Here is a 20,383-nt window from a genome sequence, read left to right as displayed (position 1 = left end):
TATATTATTCCTATATACAAATCAGAAGACCTTAAATTGATCATTTTCGGCTTGTTCTCCATTGTTTCAGAGCAAAAATTGGAAAAATGAATAGATTTCAAGGGAAACTTGAGGTTTTTTATAACAACAGATGGTTAGTATTTGTAGCAGCAATGTGGGTTCAGTCAGTTGCAAGAACTGGTTATTTGTTTGGAAGTATTTCACCTGTAATCAAGTCATCATTGAATTATAATCAAAAACAAATTGCTAGACTCGGTGTTGCTATGGTTGGGTTTGGCTTATTGTTACACACAGGGTTCCGCCTTTGCCTTTGTGGGGGGTAAGTAGTCAATCACAACTTTCATCTTCAAATTCATTTTTGCATTGGAAATGGCTTATTGCTCGTGTTCCACGCCTAGAATCTCATATGTGAGATCCATTTTGCAATGGTTAAAATCTTGACCAATCTTTTTTGTTACTCAGATGTGTGTTCTTATATTTGTGGGAACAAATGGAGAAACTTACTTCAATACGCAGCATTGGTTTCAAGCGTGCAGAACTTCCCGAAAAGTAGAGGTCCAGTGGTGGGAATACTCAAAGGGTTTGCAGGTTTGGGTGGTGCGCTGATTTATGACCCTGATCATGCAGGGATCATTTTTATGGTTGCAGTTTGACCAGCAATGGTGGTTATTGCACTGATGTTTATTGTTAGACCTGTTGGAGGTCACAAACAAGTTCGACCTTCTGATGATTCAAGCTTCACATTTATATACACTGTGTGCCTTGTTTTGGCTGCCTACTTGATGGGGGTCATGCTTGTTGAAGATCTATTTGATCCGAGCTCTACGTGGTCGTCATTTTCACTGTTATACTGTTTATTCTGTTAGTGATTCCAATTGTAGTTCCAGTGTCTTTGACTTTTTTCTCGAGTCGAAGATCTGCAGCTGAAGAAACTCTCCTTCCTGAAACTACCAAGCAAGAACCCACCAGTTCTAGCCAGGATTTGAGTCATGAAGTTATATTCAGTGAACTTGAAGACGAAAAATCCTCTGAAGAAGAACCGACTTATGTGAATGACAAGAAAAAACGAATTCAACAGTTGCAAGCAAAAATATATAAAGCGGCTGCAGCAGGAGCTGTGCGAGTCAAGAGGCGAAAGGGTCCACACCATGGCGAGGATTTCACATTGACGCAGGCATTGATAAAAGCAGATTTTTGGCTCATCTTATTTCGCTTCTTTTGGGGTCAGGATCTGGCTTAACAGTGATTGACAATCTTGGCCAAATGAGCCAATCCTTAGGTTATGATAACCCTCATATATTTGTATCCATGATCAGCATTTGGAATTTCCTTGGCCGGATTAGTGGAGGCTACTTCTCAGAGATTGTTGTAAAGTATAACCCCCTACTTGCTCTTCATCATTTATGTATCCGTAGCTTAAGTCTGGTTTTATTTTAATTTCTGTTTTCTCATTCTTGATCTATATGTATTCTTATTACAGGGATTATGCCTATCCAAGGCCAGTAAGCATGGCTGTGGCGCAAGTCCTAATGGAAATTGGGCACTTCTTCTTTGCAATGGGTTGGCCTGGGGAAATGCACATTGGTACATTGCTGATAGGACTTGGTTATGGTGCACATTGGGCAATTGTGCCAGATGCTGCGTCAGAGCTTTTTGGATTGAAGAAATTTGGGGCACTGTACAATTTTCTCTTACTTGCAAATCCTGCAGGATCGCTAGTTTTTTCTGGTGTTATAGCCAGTTCCATATACGACAGTGAAGCTAAGAAACAAGCGGAGATGCATGGTCAACTGCTACACAATTCCAGAGGTGTGCTCAGAAGGATCGCTGATGTTATTTTGGCTGCGGATGAACCACTCAAATGTGAAGGCTCTATCTGCTTTTTCCTTACTTCCATGATAATGTCTGGATTCTGCATTGTTGCAGTTGTGCTGAGCATGATTCTTGTTCACAGGACCAAGGTTGTGTACGCCAGTTTATATGGAAAATCGCGTACTTGAGTGGAAACACTGAAGATTGAGATTATTTCCCTGGGGGGATTGTTGTCTGTATAATTGTATTAAATTTGTCTATAGAATTGAAAAAGTTGCACTTCTTAATGTCAAATACAACATGACACTTTTATACATCGGGTCACATAACTAGTAAAAAGATGCAAATTGGAGCAAAGATCAAAATAAAAATATAAAACAGAAATTAAAAACACAAAATTAGTTAAAAAGATCAAAATCAACAATTCCTGGGTGAAAAGGACATCTAGATTTTGATACTATTTAAATGGACAAAAATGTAAACAGTTTTATCTAACCCTTTTCAAATACTTTTTCTTATTTTTAATTTACATCTGGATGCATTCAGTTTCATCCTTACTATTTTTTAAGTTTAAGTCAGGATGAATCCAGTTTCATTCTTGCTATTTTTTAGTGTCAATTTCACCCATACTAATTTTTACTTGTCCATTTGAACTATGTTTTAAAAATATTTGGACAAATGACCCATTTTTCGAAATTAAAAACTCGCACACGCTTTTGTTGCGATCAAGGATCACATTATTTTCAATAGCTTAGAGTTGGTGTGGTATGATTTGAGCTCCATGTTGAGGTTGGAGAGTCATAACAGTATACGGAGCATGAGCATAAGACGGTGGGAGCTCCAAAGAGAAGTTTTGCAGAATCATAGCCAAAGCCATTTTAGCTTCAATCATTGCAAAGTTTTGGCCTATACAAACCTTAGGACCCCATCCGAACGGAAAGAATGACGCTCTATTATCCTTTGAGGCATTCATAACTCCATCAGCAAATCTCTCTGGTTTGAATTCCTCTGCATCATCACCCCAATATTCCTTATCATGATGAATAAGAAGTATAGGAAGAGTTAAATCGACTCCGGCTGGTATGGAGGTATCTCCTAGTTTGGTTCTTTTGCAAGTGTGTCGATATACTTCAACCACAGGTGGATACAACCTCAAGACTTCATTTAGTATCATCGTCATCTGCAAAAATGGAGAATTGATTCAGTTACCATAACAAAAGAAATGCAAGTGATATAAGGAGTTACGAGAGCTAGCTTACAATCTTGAAATGCGTAATGTCCTTGAAATCGGGAACATTTTTGCCACAAATTCTCTCCACTTCTTCTCTTGCTTTCTCTTGCCAATTCGGGTGCATTGCCAGGACGACTATCGCCCACGTTAGTAAGGTTGAATTTGTTTCTTGACCAGCTGAGTAAAAAACCTTGCATTCCTCAATAACATCCTCAATGGTCAATCCATAGCTTTCTGAGTGACTAGATTGCAGTAGCAATCCTAGCAAGTCATTAGTACTGCTCAGCGAATCGGTTTTCATCAACTCTTCTCGTTTACTAATAAACCCTCTTAGTATACCGTTTATCTCCTTAGCTAGATACTGTCTCCTCTTGTTCTTTTTTGTAGGTATGAACCTGTATAAAATCATCAAATTCTATGATATTCTATCTCACTAGAAAATATTTAGCTGAAATGAAGAACGAGAAAGTACCTATAACCGGGGATGTATAACATTTGCATAGCTTCAACAACTAGTAGAATCTGCTCCTTTTGTAGTTCAAAGAGCCTCTTTCCTTCTTCATAATTGCTTCCAAAAGCCGTCCGTGAAATAACATCAGCAGTTAGTTTCCCCATTTCAGGCCATACATCCAATTCACAAGAACCTTTAGCAGGATCCACCAACATCTTCCAACGCTCAATTAACTCGATACAACTAGTCGAAAACGCAGGCATCATACCCTAGATAGTCAAGGCGTCCAAAAAGTTAAACCACCAATGCATGAAATACCATGACAATCTCAACCAACTCCCATTTCGCCTTACGTACCTCATTTTATATGCAATTGAGTTTTTTATAGTAATTCAGTGGAAGAAGAAATGACCTTCAATTTCTCTTGGTGAAAAGCAGGACTGATAATTCTTCTATGTTTGGACCATTCCTCTCCTTCCAAGACAGTCAGTCCCTTTGCAAGCATCAGAATGAGAGGGTTCAATGGTGGCTTCTGGATATTGCCATTTTTTTCAGATAAGACTTCTTTCATCATCTCTGGGTCCATTATAATTAGCCTAGGAGTTGTTCCGTTCCAAGTCAGTGATACCTTCCCTGTCATCCAAAAATACTTAAAAATATGTGATTACTCAACAACCATTTGAAATCATATCATCGACTATCTAGCATGTTAAAGTAATTCAAGAATTTCAAATGAAATGGTGGAAAATGAAGAATTAGTATTACCGTACTGTTGTACAAGATTCTTAACATACGGGACTACCCGCGACGTTATCTGGTGATTCAGATTGATCGGTTTTGACCATGTTTCGGTTATACAATTGATATACTTGTAGTTGCAGAAAATCTTACAACCACATCCATACAAGAATCTAATAATACACTAAGAAATCATGATGAACATTATTCTTTTACTCATTAGAATCTTAATTTGGATACAAGATAATCAATGACTTTACTTGCCCTCCAAATAAACTTTCTCTCTCCTAATTTCTTGTCTAACACACTCTCTGAGATCTCTCACATTACATGATAACTCTTCCCTTTAGATAGGATTTTACATAGTGGATGACAGCTAATAGATCCCCTATTTTCGGAATCACTGTGCGTTACAATCGCTCATATACATTCACTCAACTTCGCATACTTTATACTTCGCACAGATCATCACACTTTACTCGTGACTGTGATGACATCACTAGATACGTCATCTCAATTTTGCTATGTGCGATGATCTTCGCTTGTGTTAGATGATCTTTGTTTCGCACACATAATGAACGTGCGATATTTCACTCCTACATTTTGCCTCTTCTCGTGTTGTTCTCTTTTCAAAGTGAGCGATATGAGAAACTTGAGATCTAAATTATCGCACATGTTCATTTTGTCTTGCCGACATTTTTCCGCAATTCCAGCCTATTTATCTGCACGTGTCAATTCTTCTACTTTTTACCGATATAGCCTGTTTCTAACTGATCATCTCTTTTATCTATTTATCGATTTATTTTATAGAAGTAACTCCTTCTTTTCTTCTGATTTGATTTTTTCTTTCCAACTTCTTCGAGATTATTTCATCTTCCTGCTATTGCTTCTCTGATTTACTGTTGTTGTTGTTATTTCACTTTTATCTTCATGGTTCTTCAACCAAGGTTTGCATACTCTATCAAAATCAACCTCTCTCCTGATAATCATATCATTAATATCAATCATGATTGTTGATATTATAACTAACTTAATTCCCATACTGTTTGCAAGAAAAATTCATCCTCAGACGGCTTCAAAATAACCGTTTCTAACCCGAAATCTTCTTCAGACACCAAAGACAAAGAATCTATCAATAGGAAGACTTCGCACAACAAAGGAGTAAGAAATACTTTATTTTTTTATCAAACAATATTGTTGCCTCTATTAACTATCTGCGTTGTTTTCGCAGGGTTCCGATTGTGAGATGGGTGGTAAAAAGGGACCGAAGATCAAGAGAATTCGCAAACCTACAACTCTTAAATCAAATATTGTTATTCCTGAACTTGGTGCTGTGAATGTCACCCCTCCAACTGCTATCGAAAATATAGCTCAAGATAATACTTAAACAACTCATGCAAATCTTTTCGTTACTCTCGAAGAAATCTTTCCTCCCAAAAAGAAAATTGTTGATCAAGGAATAAAGGATACCCCTGTTTCTTCCTCTGCGGTTTCTTCGGATGCTGATCAAACTATTTCAACCTTTGCGAACACTCCTTTATTTGCAAATACTGAGACCATACGAAATAATACGGATATACCTCACTCTGCGAATTTCACCATTCCTTCTCCTTCTATTTCTGTTTCCCCTTCTTCATCTTCCTCTTTCTTATTAGAACCCCTTTCTTTGGATAAGAAAGCTTTATATAGCGTAAAATTTACTTCTCAAACTTTGCTCGGCATCATCAATTATTCACAATCGTCTACTAATGATCCTCACCAACTCCACATTTGCTCGGATTTGAGTAAACTGCTAGGCGGATTTCCTTCTGATAAAGCTACTAGGGACGAGATCCATTCTCAAATTGACCCAAGCTTTCATACTGCTCTATATGTCTAGGTAAGTACCTCTTGTATTTGTTTTCTTGATAACAATATCCTAATTACTTATCCTTATCCTCTTTCTTTATCAGGAATCTCATCGTCGGATGATTTTAGCTGAATGCCGTTTTGAATCTAGTTGTTCCCAACTAGAAATTTCTCACCAGAATACTCTTCTACAAAAGGAAATCAGTAAGTTGAAAGGAGAGCTCCAGGTCTCAATTCTTGACTCCGAAGGTCTTCGCAACGAAAACCAAAAACTTAGAGGTATTCTTTCTCTTTATTTATTGTATCTTATAATTCATGTCTTCACTTATTAACTTCTTTTAAACTTGTTCATGCATTAAGATTTAAACTAGAATCAAATTGCGGAGATATTCACTTTTCAATTTCTTGCCGAAGACACCCGTGCGAATAATGAGAAGTTGCAGATTCAATTAAATCAATTAAATAACCAACATTCATACTCGTTTGACCAGATTAACAATCTAACTCATGAAAATAGTCATTTTACTAGAGAGATTGAAATTTTAAGCGCTCAGATTTCCCACTTATCTAAATTATTGTATGGTGCTGATTTAAGATATCAAACCTTGTCAGAAGAAAACCATAGTCTTTTCATGGAGAAACGCTCCTTTGTAAAGAAGGAAATAATGTTTTCGCATAAATACTCAATTATTCAGAAGATAAATGATAATCAAGAACAAGCCCTTCATTCACTCAAAGTCCAGCACGAAGCATCATTTAAGGAATTAAATACCCACAATAAAAAAATCATCCAAAGTAAAATAAACTTGACTGTGAAGATGAACCAGCTTCAAGAACAATATGTTCAATTAAAGCATTCTCATAAGATCCTTAAGAAAAAGAATAGTTCCCTCTCTGCTGATGAAAAGAAGATTCGATCCCATCTCAATGGTTCGTTCGGTGATGATTTTGATAAGGCTATGGAAAGTATGAAGAATAACACTCTTGACTTTTCTAAAATCTGCGAAGGTAGTCAGTTAGACTTGACTGCCTCATTTTGCTTGTATTATTTATTTATTTATTTTGACCTTATTGATGCGAATTTTGTTTCCAAACCTTGATCCTTTATTTCTCTTTGCAGGCTCCGAAAAGTCGAATCAATCCATTATTTCCAATTTGAGGTCTGACTTAGCTAAAGTTCGCAAAGATCGTGCGACTCTGGAGATATCTTATACAAATCTTGAGGTTTTTCTTACTGCCTCTCGGGACCGAGCGCGAAGAAGATTCACGTATCTTCAAAATTTCATAGAAATCAATGCCAGAAATATTGAAAAAGAAGTTCTTCGCAATGCTCATGATAAAGCTCAGACTATAGTTAACCAGATCCTTCTGAGCAACTCTCTCTCCAGTAAATGTCCCTCCATTTAATGTAAGCGAAGACGAGGTGTATCCTGAGGCTGATAGTGACTATGAGTTTGTAAGCGATGATGAAAAAGACCACGAAAATGATATTGATGAAGAAGATCAATTTGAGAAGAACAGTTCTGGAAACATGGACTCTGTTTATAAGGCTGATGTTGAAGTTAAAGACCTAAATCCAAGTCTCAAGATTGATGCCTAAAAGTCTTTAGTTGAACAAAATGTACCTTCTGATAATGTTTAATCTTCGTATTTTTTTTTTAACTATCCGCATCACCTTTTGTATTTTGATACACTTTGGACTTGTTTCTTGATCAATAAGGATAATAAATTTTTATTTTAATTCCCATACTTGCCTCTTATTATATTTCTTGGAAGAAACAAGTGTGCGAATTGGATCATTCTGAAAAGAAAAGAAAGAGTCTAATTTGGTGCACACTTCTTTAAAGAGTGTCCACGACATAATATTAATTCATTCTTGTGAGGTCTTATTTTTCCTTCCTAAGTAAAGATCTTATTTTGCCTGAATGTATCTTTTATTTTTGTGCGACGAGATCGCAGGAGGTCATTACACCTAAATGTAAAGACCCATTGATCTCGCCTTATCATATTCTTGTATTATTACCTCTGCAGGTTTCTTATGTGCGTAAATATGAAAAGCCATAATACTCCGTTGAGTAAAAAGCCTCATGATATTTACTTCTTTTGACACAATTCAGCTCTTTAATGGAGGGTGTCGTCCTTATCTTCCTCCTGTTTGCCCCTTCAATGAAGCTTACCTCTACCGGGTTAAGGTTGGATCCTCCCATCCAGTAATACAACAACCAGTTGATTTCGCAGTCTCTTATCCCTCCACCGATGAGGTTTATGGTTACGAGACCGCACCCTAAGTGGGGTATCTTCTGACCGAGTGCATCATAGTCAGGACTTGTCAAGAGTGGCAAGGTACGCTCCAGACGCCCTGGGCACTCTTGACTCAACCGTGTACCTCGGCGCCCTGATCGAATTTCTGCACTCCTTAGGAAAGATCTTATTACCCCAATCTTTCTATTTAGGTGTCTTTCCTGGATGGGCATTTTCGTTTTGCTCACCCCAAGTCTCCATGACTTAAGTTCCAAGGTCGATGTATCTTTCCCTTGAGTCATGCTTACCAGGTTTTCCTCGATTATGACGTGCGATATGTCTTACTTTTTGCCTCTTGCATTTATGCGAACTAGGTTGCTCTCCACATTCGGATGCCTAGCCTCCCTAATTAGAATTTTTATTTTTATTGCCTTCTATTAAGGTCTTACTTCAAGGTCTTACACTTGCCTTTTTCTTATGAAAGAATTTCTTGAACACGGAGCGAGATCTTCAAATTTTTTAATTGAATTGAACTTTACATCCATACTGAAAATATTAATTCGTATTCGTAACTTCGCATCATTGTCACCTGTGCGACTCATATCGCAAATATTTATGGATAATACTTCTTCAAATATAACCTATTCCAAGGATGATCTAACATGTGTCCTATATCTCTTCCTTCAGGATCCCTTAATTCGTAAGCTCCATTACCAACTATTCTTTTGATTATATATGGTCCGTCCCACTTATTCTCTATCTTCCCATCTCCTCCTCTCTGATAGACTGGTATTTCTCGCGGCACCAATTCTCCTGGTTGACCATCTCTTGTCTTAACTCGTTTGTTGTATTCTCAAGCTAATCTTCTTTGATAATTTTTCATATTTCGTAGAGCAACCTCCCTAGTTTATTCCAGATCATCCATCTTTGTTAAAATTAAATCCGCACTTAGATTCTTCTCCCACGCTTCTTTCTTCGTTGTAGGGATAATGACTTCTGTTGGAAACACTGCTTCTACCCCATATGTTAAACAGAAAGGTGACATTCATGTTGCTTCTCTCCTTGTTGATCTGCATGCCCATGCTACATTAGGTACTTTCTCGCACCACCCTTGATTGTACCCTTCCAACTTCTTTTTCAATGTGTATGTGATTGTTTTATTAGTGGCTTCTACCTGTCCATTACTCTGTGGATATAGAGGGGTAGACTTTCCACTTTGAATTTTGAACGCATTGAATAACATCTCTATATTTTCACCCTCGAACTGCTTTCCATTATCAGATACTAACTATGCTGGGATTCCAAATATGCATATGATATTCTCAAAAATAAACGTGAATATGTCTTTATCACGAATATGTTGAACTGCTTTTACTTCTGCCCACTTTGTGAAATAGTCTGTTGTTACTATTAAATATCTTCTTTGTCCTGTACCTGGGATAAATGGACCAACAATGTCAATACCTCATTTTCCAAATGGCCATGCATTCGCTGACGTATTTAGCATTGCTTCGGGCGTGTGTATTTTCTTCCCATGTCGTTGACATTCTTCGCATCGCCTTGATACTTGTTTTGCATCTTCATGCATGTACCGGCAATAATATCCTTGTATATTCGCTCTGTATGCGAGTGACCTTTCTCCACTATGATTGCCAGCATCCCCATAATGTAATGCTTTTAATATTTCGATTCCTTCTTTTCGCGTAAGACATCTAAGCGAAGGTCCAAGAAATGATCTTCTATACAGAATACCATCTCTTAATTCATAATTCGTCGCATGACTTTTTAATTTGTGTGCTTCTAACCTTTTTCTTGGTACCTCACCCCTTTCCATATATAAATGAAGCTCAGTTCTCCAATCTTTGTCTTCGTTCATTTGTTCTTCTTCCTTGTCTTCTACTATCATCACATCTGCTTTTGTTCCTTCTTATTTCTTTGTGGATGGTAAAAAGAGTTTTTGTATCTTTATGTCTCGCGCAACTGGATCCACTAACATGGGAGGTATGAAAGCCAATGCATCTGCGAATCTATTGTCCTTTCTGCCTATGTGTCTCCAACTTATTTTTGGAATTCGCTCTACTAACTCCATGACCAGCTTTTTATATTTCTGCAAAGATGTTTATTTGTACTATATTTTCCTTCTATCCGATGAATAACCAACTGCGAGTCACTAGTTATTCGCGCATCTTTTATCTCCATTTCGATAGCTAACTTTAATGCATGTACAACTGCCTCATATTCAATTTCGTTATTTGTGGACGCGAACTCCAGCCTAAATGAGTAATCCATTCGCGCTCATGTTGGTGAAATAAAGAAAATACCAATTCCATTTCCTTCTCTATTAGATGATCCGTCTACCTGTATCTCCCATCAATTTGAATTATGATATGTCAATAAATCTTTAAGATTCCCATGTTCTTCATCTAAATCCATCATATCTTCTACATTTTCATCTTCTTCCAATGAAAATTGTGATAGGAACTCTGCGATAACCTGTGACTTTGGTGAAGATAAAACCTCATAACTAATCTCAAAATTTCCCACTTGAGCATTTCATCTTTCAATTCTCCCTGATCTTTTTGAATTCTTCATTTCAGGCTCAATTGGCACTTTTGTGAACACCTTAATCTTACGAGCCTAAAAGTATATGCGAAGTTTGAAGGATGCGTAAACCAGTGCGAGAATTAATTTTTTAATCGTGGAATAAATTTTCTTTGCAGAGTTGAATGTTTTACTTATACAATATATAGGCTTTTCCACTCCTTGATACGATAGTAACAAAACAACACTTAACGCATACGGTGTTGATGCCAAATATATTAACAGGTCTTCTTGGTGGCTCTCTAAAAGAGTCACAGAAATGATACCTGCAAGTGCACAGGGTCTGTTGTAGTGAGTGTGCAAGGCAGGGTCGAACCACAGAGACTAGGGTGTGAGTTGAAGTTTCCTAAACTGTTTTCTAAGCTTAACAGAGAACAAAGGCAGTGATAAAGAAACAAAGGCAGGTCTTCCAACTATGTTCTTGTCCCTTGTTAGTTATCAGTCAGCTTCTAGGCTTTCTGAATAACTAGATGACAGTTGCGGTTCAAAGCCGGCTGTTCATCTAAGGGTTGGTCTAGAAAGGAGGCTAAAGGCACTAAGATGAATTCTAAACCTTGTGGTAGTTGGGGCTCTCACACTGCAACTACTCGCAGAGAAGCTTGCTTAGTGTTTTAACAACCTATAAGGATATTCAATCCTAGACAATTCAAGCACAACAAGATCAGAGCATGGATAGGAAAAAACAATTTAAGTTTACAACATCATTTAAAATAAAACTAACCCTTGAGGCACTGGCTATTCCAGTCCTCTTGGGTGAAGCACTGGCTAGTACAGGCATAACTTCTAACACACACCCACACATCATATTTATAGTTACAAGCTTCAATTAGGGTTCTACACAAGTTTTCCCCAAATCCCCAAAAACAGCAGAAATTAGGGTTATTGATTTACCTAATTTGATGGGATGATTCGTTCCCATGTCTTCGACCCATCCTTCCTCTGCTCTTCCTTCTCCATCTCTTGTTCCAACTGCTCCTCTAGCTCGAGCTATTTTATCAATTTCTCTTCTTTCCTGTCTCTGAAACCCTAGGAGAGAAATTGGTATGATAGCTGGCTAGAAACAAGGGGGAAATAGGTAGGCATTAGTAGGTGATAACCATGATGGCTTTTGGTGGTGGTTGGCGACGAAGAGATGGTGGTTGTGGTGGTGGTTGAGAAGAGGCAGTGGAGTTGCAGACGGAGAAGAAGATGGGTTCGATGGAGAATATGAGAAGGGGTTGTTTGGTACGGGGTATAGGTGTTTGGTACTCGGGTGTTGAGCGGGTGTAGAAAATGTTGATGCGCAGCAAGGATGAGACGTTGGATGCGAAGATGATGGATCGATCTAACGGCGAGACGGAGGCAGATCTTGAGCGACCGTTGGATTCTAGATACAACAATTCTGACGTTCCAGATGAGAGTTAAGTGCTATGATGTTTGACAGGAGCTTCATAATTTGATGCACTGTGATGAAGCGACCGTTGAGTGCATCCGTGGATCCAATCTGACGGCTACGAGCTTAGGCAGGCTTTGGGCTTGGTCTTGGACTTAGGTTAGAGTTTGGGCTTAGACAATTCTGAGCCCGCTTCTTCTTTAAGAACAAATTCTTCCTTCCAAGCCCACTTCTAGTTAGTCCGGCTCTTGCAAACATCATTCTTCGCTGCCTTTATGCGGGATGGAGAATTAGAACACAAAATATGAGTTAATTGCCAAGAAAAATATATAGAAATATGCACTTTTTAGCACTTATCAAATACCCCCAAACCTGAATTTTACTTGTCCTCAAGTAAAACAAAACTAAGGAAATCCTACCTATACCACTGTCGCTGGTTTCTCGAATGCATTTAGCGTATGCACTAAGCCTTTTAAACCACTAAGTGTCCCTAGTGGACGAGTGAAGTCTCGTGAAGGTTTGCTTAGAACGTACCTACAAAGTTCTAGGACAAAATATAAGCTCATATTCCATGAAATGTGACATGTGCAAGACAGTAGAAGATCACAGCAAAATGGAGATGTCAATCTAGCTATCAAAGGCACAATCCTAGCACTGATGACAACTAAAGACACGTGATAAGAGTGTAAAGTGTATCTACACATGTTTCTAGAATGACCTGAAGTCATGACTACTAATCACCAAGAGATAGTTTTTAGGCTAAGAACCGAATTCTAAGCCAAGCTAGCTGTCCGGCTTTACGAGAATTGTGAATGTTCACCCAATGAGTTTGTGATATTTCAGTTTACCCGCGTTATACATCGATGGATGCACCCTCCTTGCTTATTACAAGACTATTTAAAACAAAAAGATGACTCTTTACATGACTCTTATTTACATTGATTACTCTCTTTTATTTTTGGGACAAGAGAGAATTATTGTCTTTAACATGACAAAACATGGAATAAATAAATACTTGATATTTTTTTTTTATTTATTATTTTTTCTGATATTTTTTTTTGATTTTTCTGATTTTTTTTTTTTTTTTAAAGAAACAACTTTGATCTTTACAACATAGTGACACTTTTGATACATGAACAAAAAGAAAAACATAATTACATGACCCTTAGCAAGAGGTGGCCCTTATCGAATGCATCCGGTCAAATTCTATGGTTGCTTTTCTTAACGTATCCTCCAACTTCTATCCCAGCCAACCAAAGAACAAGCTAGTCAAGTCTCATTCAGTATTCTAAAGTGATTGGAAATCTAACTTCCTATCAAACACCTTGAAGATCGAGGCTATACATGTATTGGTAGATCGTGCGCGTGCAAGTTTCTTATCACATGTGAATTGTGCTAGAATCAGGGTGCCTAAATATCTAGACTAAGAATCCTTATGTTTACATACATGCACAGGAGTCAACATTTCAAGGTAAATGAGCTCCATTTTTATGTTTTTTTAATTTTTTAGTTATTCTTTTTTTTTCAATTTTTCAATTTTTTCAAAAAGAATTCAAAAAGAAGGAGTTCTTGTTTTCAATTATGGCATATTATCATGGTATCTAATCTATACCCTCAAACCTAAACTAAACATTGTCCTCAATGTTTCAAAAGATGTAAAGAATTATAATACAACATATGAAAAGGATTATGCTGAGTAGAGAAAAAGGAAAGAGAATACCTGATATCGGCGAAAGCAATATTAGAACTCCGTTATTCAAGACAAGAATCCAACATATGTCAGCCGAGATTATATTGGATTAGCAAAATATGTACAAATGAAACAAAAGATTTAACTAAGAAACTATCTACTAGATTTTATACAAGAAAATTTGGTTTTTAATGGGATTGGACTTTTTGGGAAAAATTTGGTTTTGTCGGGAGACATTTGGTTTTGATGGGAAAAAGAAAAATTTTGGTTTTTAGGGAAACATTTGGAAAACTTTGGTTTGTATGGGAGAAAAACATTTGGTTTTTAATGGGATAAGGAGACCAAGCCCACTGTTGGGTTTTGCGAAGCCCAGCTACGTTTTTGAAAAACAGGCCCACTGCTGGTGAGTAAAGCTCACTGTTGGTTTTTGGAATTTTGAAATTTTGGCCCACTCGAACTTTGGTTCAGGCCCACAGTTCAGAAACAAGCCCAGGTAACAATTTGAAATTTGGGCTCTTAAATATCCAAAGGTCGAGGCCCAACTGGGCTTTGAAAACGTTTTCTGTTTTTGGGTCAAGCCCACAGTGCAAATGTTTAGTTTTCAAATGGATGTTAAGCCCACAGTCCCAGAAATTCAGTTGGGCTTTGGCTAGCTACTAACTAAAATATGAGGCCCAACTTCAAAAGTTCAGTTTTGTTTTTTTAATTAAAACAACAGGCCCAAATCAATCTAAAACCACAAGCCCACAAGAAATTAAACAAACAAGCCCACAAGAAATTAATTACAAACCCAACAGAAAATATAAGCCCAAATGTTGGGTTTAATATTACAAGCCCACAAGAAAAATGGAAGCCCACAGTTTGGGTTCTTTTAATGGGTTTAGGCTTACCTGTGAAGCACAGCCCAGCTGTTCAGTTTGGTTGCAAAAGCCCAGTTGGGCTTTGGATCATCCTAAGCTTGTGTAGCCCAGTTGTGTTTTGGTCTAGTTACAGCAGCAGCAGACAACAACACAAGATCAACTCAGCAACAGCAATAGGCTTGGCCTGGCAGGAAACATCAGCAGCATCAGGTCAGTTTGTGGCAAGGTCACAGCAACAACAGCAGGGGCAACAGCTTCAGCAACAGCAGCTCTGCTGCAGCACCACAGGTAACAGCAGCAGCAGGGAGAAGAAGAAAGTAGCAGCACAGCTGCAGCAACAACAACAAGAGCACCAGAGGCTCAGTACCAGCACCAGCAAGTGGCAAGCCCAGCAGAAAGAGGCAGCAGCACCACAAGCTTGATCAGCAACACCTCATGTACCTGGTAGCTTAGCAATTAAGTTTAGTTCTTGAAACAAAGGCAAGGAAGCACACAAGATGCAAAGAGAGATCAGTGAATGCAGTTACAGAGGACAATATATACACAGCTAAAAACAACCAAGTTATGCTAAATGGTTTATGCTACAGAACAGAATGGCTATGAACAATGAGAGCTACAGATGGAATGCTAAGTTATCAGGGTGCAGTTGTAGATTCAGGTGACAGTTGATTATGCAGAGAACAGATGATGCAGGTATGCAGATGCAGATGATGCAGTGCTTACACTAAGATGCATATGCAGATGCAGAGATGATGCAGATGATGCAGATGCTTATGCTTACAGCTAAAGATGAACTAAGTTACACTACACTAAGTTACAGGTGCAGATGCAGCAGCAGCACCAGAGGCTGGCTAAGTTACACTAATATGCAGCACCAGAGGCTGGCTAAGAGGCAAACTAAGATATGCAAGATGCAGATGCACTAAGTTATAGTTAGACTAAGTTACAGCTAAACTAACTACAGCTAAAGTTATACTCAGTTATACTAAAACACAGATGGTACTAAAATACAACAGCTACACTAATTTTTTTTTTTTTTCAACTACACAGCACCAGTCCCCGGCAGCGGCGCCAAAAAATTGGTGGCTCTCTAAAAGAGTCACATAAATGATACCTGCAAGTGCACAGGGTCTGTTGTAGTGAGTGTGCAAGGCAGGGTCGAACCACAGAGACTAGGGTGTGAGGTGAAGTTTCCTAAACTGTTTTCTAAGCTTAACAGAGAACAAAGGCAGTGATAAAGAAACAAAGGCAGGTTTTCCAACTATGTTCTTGTCCCTTGTTAGTTATCAGTCAGCTTCTAGGCTTTCTGAATAACTAGATGACAGTTGTGGTTCATCTAAGGGTTGGTCTAGAAAGGAGGCTAAAGGCACTAAGATGAATTCTAAACCTTGTGGTAGTTGGGTCTCTCACACTGCAATTACCCGCAGAGAAGCTTGCTTAGTGTTTTAACAACCTATAAGGATATTCAATCCTAAACAATTCAAGCACAACAAGATCAGAGCTTGGATAGGATAAAAACAATTGAAGTTTACAACATAATTTAAAATAAAAACTAACCCTTGAGGCACTGGCTATTCCAGTCCTCTTGGGTGAAGCACTGGCTAGTCCAGGCATAACTTCTAACACACACCCACACATCATATTTATAGTTACAAGCTTCAATTAGGGTTCTACACAAGTTTTCCCCAAATCCCCAAAAACAGCAGAAATTAGGGTTATTGATTTACCTAATTTGATGGGATGATTCGTTCCCATGTCTTCGACCCATACTTCCTCTGCTCTTCCTTCTCCATCTCATGTTCCAACTGCTCCTCTAGCTCGAGCTATTTTATCAATTTCTCTTCTTTCCTGTCTCTGAAACCCTAGGAGAGAAATTGGTATGATAGCTGGCTAGAAAGAAGGGGGAAATAGGTAGGCATTAGTAGATGATAACCATGATGGATTTTGGTGGTGGTTGGCGACGAAGAGATGGTGGTTGAGAAGAGGAAGTGGAGTTGCAGACGGAGAAGAAGATGGGTTCGATGGAGAATATGAGAAGGGGTTGTTTGGTACGGGGTATAGGTGTTTGGTACTCGGGTGTTGAGCGGGTGTAGCAAATGTTGATGCGCAGCAAGGATGAGACGTTGGATGCGAAGATGATGGATCGATCTAACGGCGAGACGGAGGCAGATCTTGAGCGACCGTTGGATTCTAGATACAACAATTCTGACGGTCCAGATGAGAGTTAGGTGCTATGATGTTTGACAGGAGTTTCAGAGTTTGATGCACTGTGATGAAGCGACCGTTGGATGCATCTGTGCATCCAATCTGACGGCTACGAGCTTAGGCAGGCTTTGGGCTTGGTCTTGGACTTAGGTTAGAGTTTGGGCTTAGACAATTCTGAGCCCGCTTCTTCTTTAAGAACAAATTCTTCCTTCCAAGCCCACTTCTAGTTGGTCCGGCTCTTGCAAACATCATTCTTCGCTGCCTTTCTGCGGGAGTCTTTGTCGTTTCTTTGCTCTTTTCACTCCGTGAGTTAACCAGGCTTTATTTAGTACCTAAAAATGCAAAATTAATTAAAAAAATTATTTATTCTTGAAAACAATGAAAATACAGAATATGGGTTAAAATGGAGAATTAGAACACAAAAGATGAGTTAATTGCCAAGAAAAATATATAGAAATATGCACTTTTTAGCACTCATCACTTCTCCTGGCTTTGCTTTCTGCATAATGGATAGGTTCATCAAGTAATTTTTTATATGTTGCAAAGCTTTGTCGCATACCTATGTCCATTCAAATTTTGTTCATTTCTTTAATATATTGAAAAAGTGTTTGCACTTATCAGAAGAACGGGAAATAAATCTCCCCAGCGAAGCTATCAAACCATTTAATTTTTGAACATCTTTCACTGTCGCAGGAGGTGGCATGTCTCGTACGGCTTTTACCTTTTCAGGATCAACTTCAATTCCTTCTTTTGATAATATGTATCCCAAAAATTTTCCCGACGACACTCCGAAAATACATTTTTCTGGGTTTACTTTTATATTGAACTTTCGCATTTGTTCGAATATCTCCTTCAAGTTATCTAGATGATCCTCTGCTTCTTTACTATTTACTAGCATATCATCCACATAGACTTTAAATGTTGTATGTATCCACTTCGCAAACACTTTCTCTACCATTCTCTGATATGTCGCACCCGCATTTTTCAATCCAAATGACATTTTCGTATAACAGTATAATCCTATTGGTGCGAAAAGGCAGTATGTTCTTGGTCTTCTTTATCCAACAACGAGAGTCTGTCATTTCCTGATGCTGATTCCACCATCTGCGGGATGTATGGCAAAGGAAAACTATCTTTCGGGCACGCTTTGTTTAAGTCACTGAAGTCTATACAAATCCTGATCCCCTTATTCTTCTTCAGCACCACGACCATGTTTGCTATCCATTATGGATATTTTGCTGGTCTTATAATCCATGCATCCAACATTTTTTGTAACTCTTCTTCTATTTGAGGATGATATGTTGTTGCGATCTTCGTTATTCTTTGCTTAAATGGCTTTGCATTGTTTTTAATATCCAATTTGTGGCATGTGACAGTCGGATTTATTCCTGGCATCTCCTCCATACTCCATGCGAATATGTCATTATACTCTAGCAAAATATTTATTGTTCTTTGTTCTTCTTTTTTATCCATTGTGGTTCCTATTTTCAATATTTTTGGTTCTTCTTCCGTTCCAACATTTATTTATTTTGTTGGTTCTGCAGCAGTGAAATTCGTTCTTGGTTCTCCCATTGGTGTTGGTTCCTTAATATCTTGAATTGGATCACCTTCCTTCTCTGGTATCTCGCTTGGTATTCCTTTTCCTTCCTTCGCTCTAATCATGTACATCTGAAATTCCTCTTCCTTCTTCAATTCCTTTGCTTTTCTCCAACGATCTTTTCGCTTCTTTGGACGTTCTTCATAATTTCGTACATCTACTTGATGACATGTCTTCGCACTCGCAACATCTCCTTTAATTTCTCCTATTCCACTTGGAATTGGGAATCTAATTAATGCATTGATGTAGTGTTGACGCCACAGCCTTTATCGCATGTATCCATGGTCTCCCTAGTAACATGTTATATGGTGATTCTATATAAACGACACATAACATCAACTTCGTTTCTATTTTTCCCAAAAATATTCGCATCGTTATCTCTCCTTTTGGTTTTGTCACTGTTTTATTAAATCCACGTATATTATAAGTTGGACATGTCATATCTGCATTTTTGTACACCATGGATTTGAACGCACGATAAAATAAGATATCAACAGCACTTCCTGTATCCACCAACGTTCTATTAATCTCCCATTCTTCTGATTTCTTCATCTTTTCATCATTACTGCTTCGCTCATCCGTTATTGTAATTACTAATGGATCTGTTCGTTTTGAATTTTCTTCCGGAATTTCATCTGCTGCAAACGTTATCTCCACTTTCTCCCATTCTTTTAGAGGAGATTCCTTTTCTACTGTTGTCACCTTCTTTCCGTTGTGATCTCATTTGTGTATTCTTCCTGTTATTCCTGCTTGAAATTCCACATCGGAGATTGACGTTTTAGTTATGGAATTACACTGTATACTCCTTCCTCTTCCTCGTATCGTCCTAATTCTCGCTTTCTCTATAAATTCTTCACTTTTCGTCTCTATCTTCTCTGGTATTTCCATATCTAATTTTCCAAGATTCTATAAACTAACCAACAGGATTTATCACCACAAGCTGTTTCTAGCGCCAAAATGTAGTTGCAGAAAATCTTACAACCACATCCATACAAGAATCTAATAATACACTAAGAAATCATGATGAAAATTATTCTTTTACTCGTTAGAATCTTAATTTGGATACAAGATAATAAATAACTTTACTTGCTCTCCAAATAAACTTTCTCTCTCATAATTTCTTGTCTAACACACTCTCTGAGATCTCTCTCATTACATGATAACTCTTCTCTTTATATAGGATTTTACATAGTGGATGACAGCTAATAGATCCCCTGTTTTCGGAATCACTGTGTGTTACAATCGCTCATATACATTCACTCAACTTCGCACACTTTATACTTCGCACAGATCATCACACTTTACTCGTGAATGTGCTGACATCACTAGATACGTCATCTCAATTTTGCTATGTGCGATGATCTTCGCTTGTGTTAGATGATCTTTGTTTCTCATACGTAATGAACGTGCAATATTTCACTCCTACAATACTCTTTCAGGTCTACTCCATAGAGTAGTATGTATGAGGACCCTTTAATCCCTTGTCGCTTCAATTCCTTCTCAAGTTTCTTTGGTTTCCACCAAATTGAGTAAAGGGCTTTCAAACCATCCCATAGTAGCAAGCATAAAGAAAAACTGATCAAAGTAAGAAACACAAAACTAACCATCATATTTTGTTCTATCTTGATTTAACTAAAAAAATTCTTATGATATCAAAGTCAGACAAAGATGAGTATTTATAGACTTTCTTGATTTGTATAGGTAATTTAAAGATTTTGTGCAAAAACTTGACATTCA

The 20,383-nt window shown here is 37.9% G+C and overlaps 1 protein-coding gene and 1 pseudogene across 1 annotated transcript; one reads left to right on the top strand and one right to left on the bottom strand.

The window, feature by feature from the left end:
- Nucleotides 1–250: 250 nt before the first annotated feature.
- On the top strand, nucleotides 251–2,000 carry LOC113353272 (annotated as a pseudogene).
- A 563-nt stretch (nucleotides 2,001–2,563) lies between these two features.
- On the bottom strand, nucleotides 2,564–20,253 carry LOC113353271 (cytochrome P450 72A15-like). The gene is made up of 7 exons (XM_026596922.1): nucleotides 20,078–20,253; nucleotide 19,811; nucleotides 4,260–4,362; nucleotides 3,907–4,127; nucleotides 3,516–3,763; nucleotides 3,072–3,438; nucleotides 2,564–2,992 (listed from the first exon to the last, which is right to left on the bottom strand). The coding sequence occupies exons 1-7, from the start codon at nucleotides 20,251–20,253 to the stop codon at nucleotides 2,564–2,566; spliced, it is 1,545 nt and encodes a 514-aa protein (XP_026452707.1).
- Nucleotides 20,254–20,383: the final 130 nt, after the last annotated feature.

This window comes from Papaver somniferum, chromosome 2 (genome assembly GCF_003573695.1).
Source record: "Papaver somniferum cultivar HN1 chromosome 2, ASM357369v1, whole genome shotgun sequence".
Taxonomy (NCBI): Eukaryota; Viridiplantae; Streptophyta; class Magnoliopsida; order Ranunculales; family Papaveraceae; genus Papaver; species Papaver somniferum.
The sequence above is the reverse complement of the archived record's forward strand: the minus strand, read 5'-3'. Positions and strand labels throughout refer to the sequence as shown.

Excerpts from the sequence above, each read along its gene's own strand:
- LOC113353271 (XM_026596922.1), bottom strand. The coding sequence starts at position 20,253 with ATGGTTAGTTTTGTGTTTCTTACTTTGATCAGTTTTTCTTTATGCTTG. Across the intron at positions 3,764-3,906 it reads TTCACCAAGAGAAATTGAAG|GGTATGATGCCTGCGTTTTC; the intron begins GTCATTTCTTCT and ends TTGACTATCTAG. Across the intron at positions 2,993-3,071 it reads ACATTACGCATTTCAAGATT|ATGACGATGATACTAAATGA; the intron begins GTAAGCTAGCTC and ends CCATTTTTGCAG.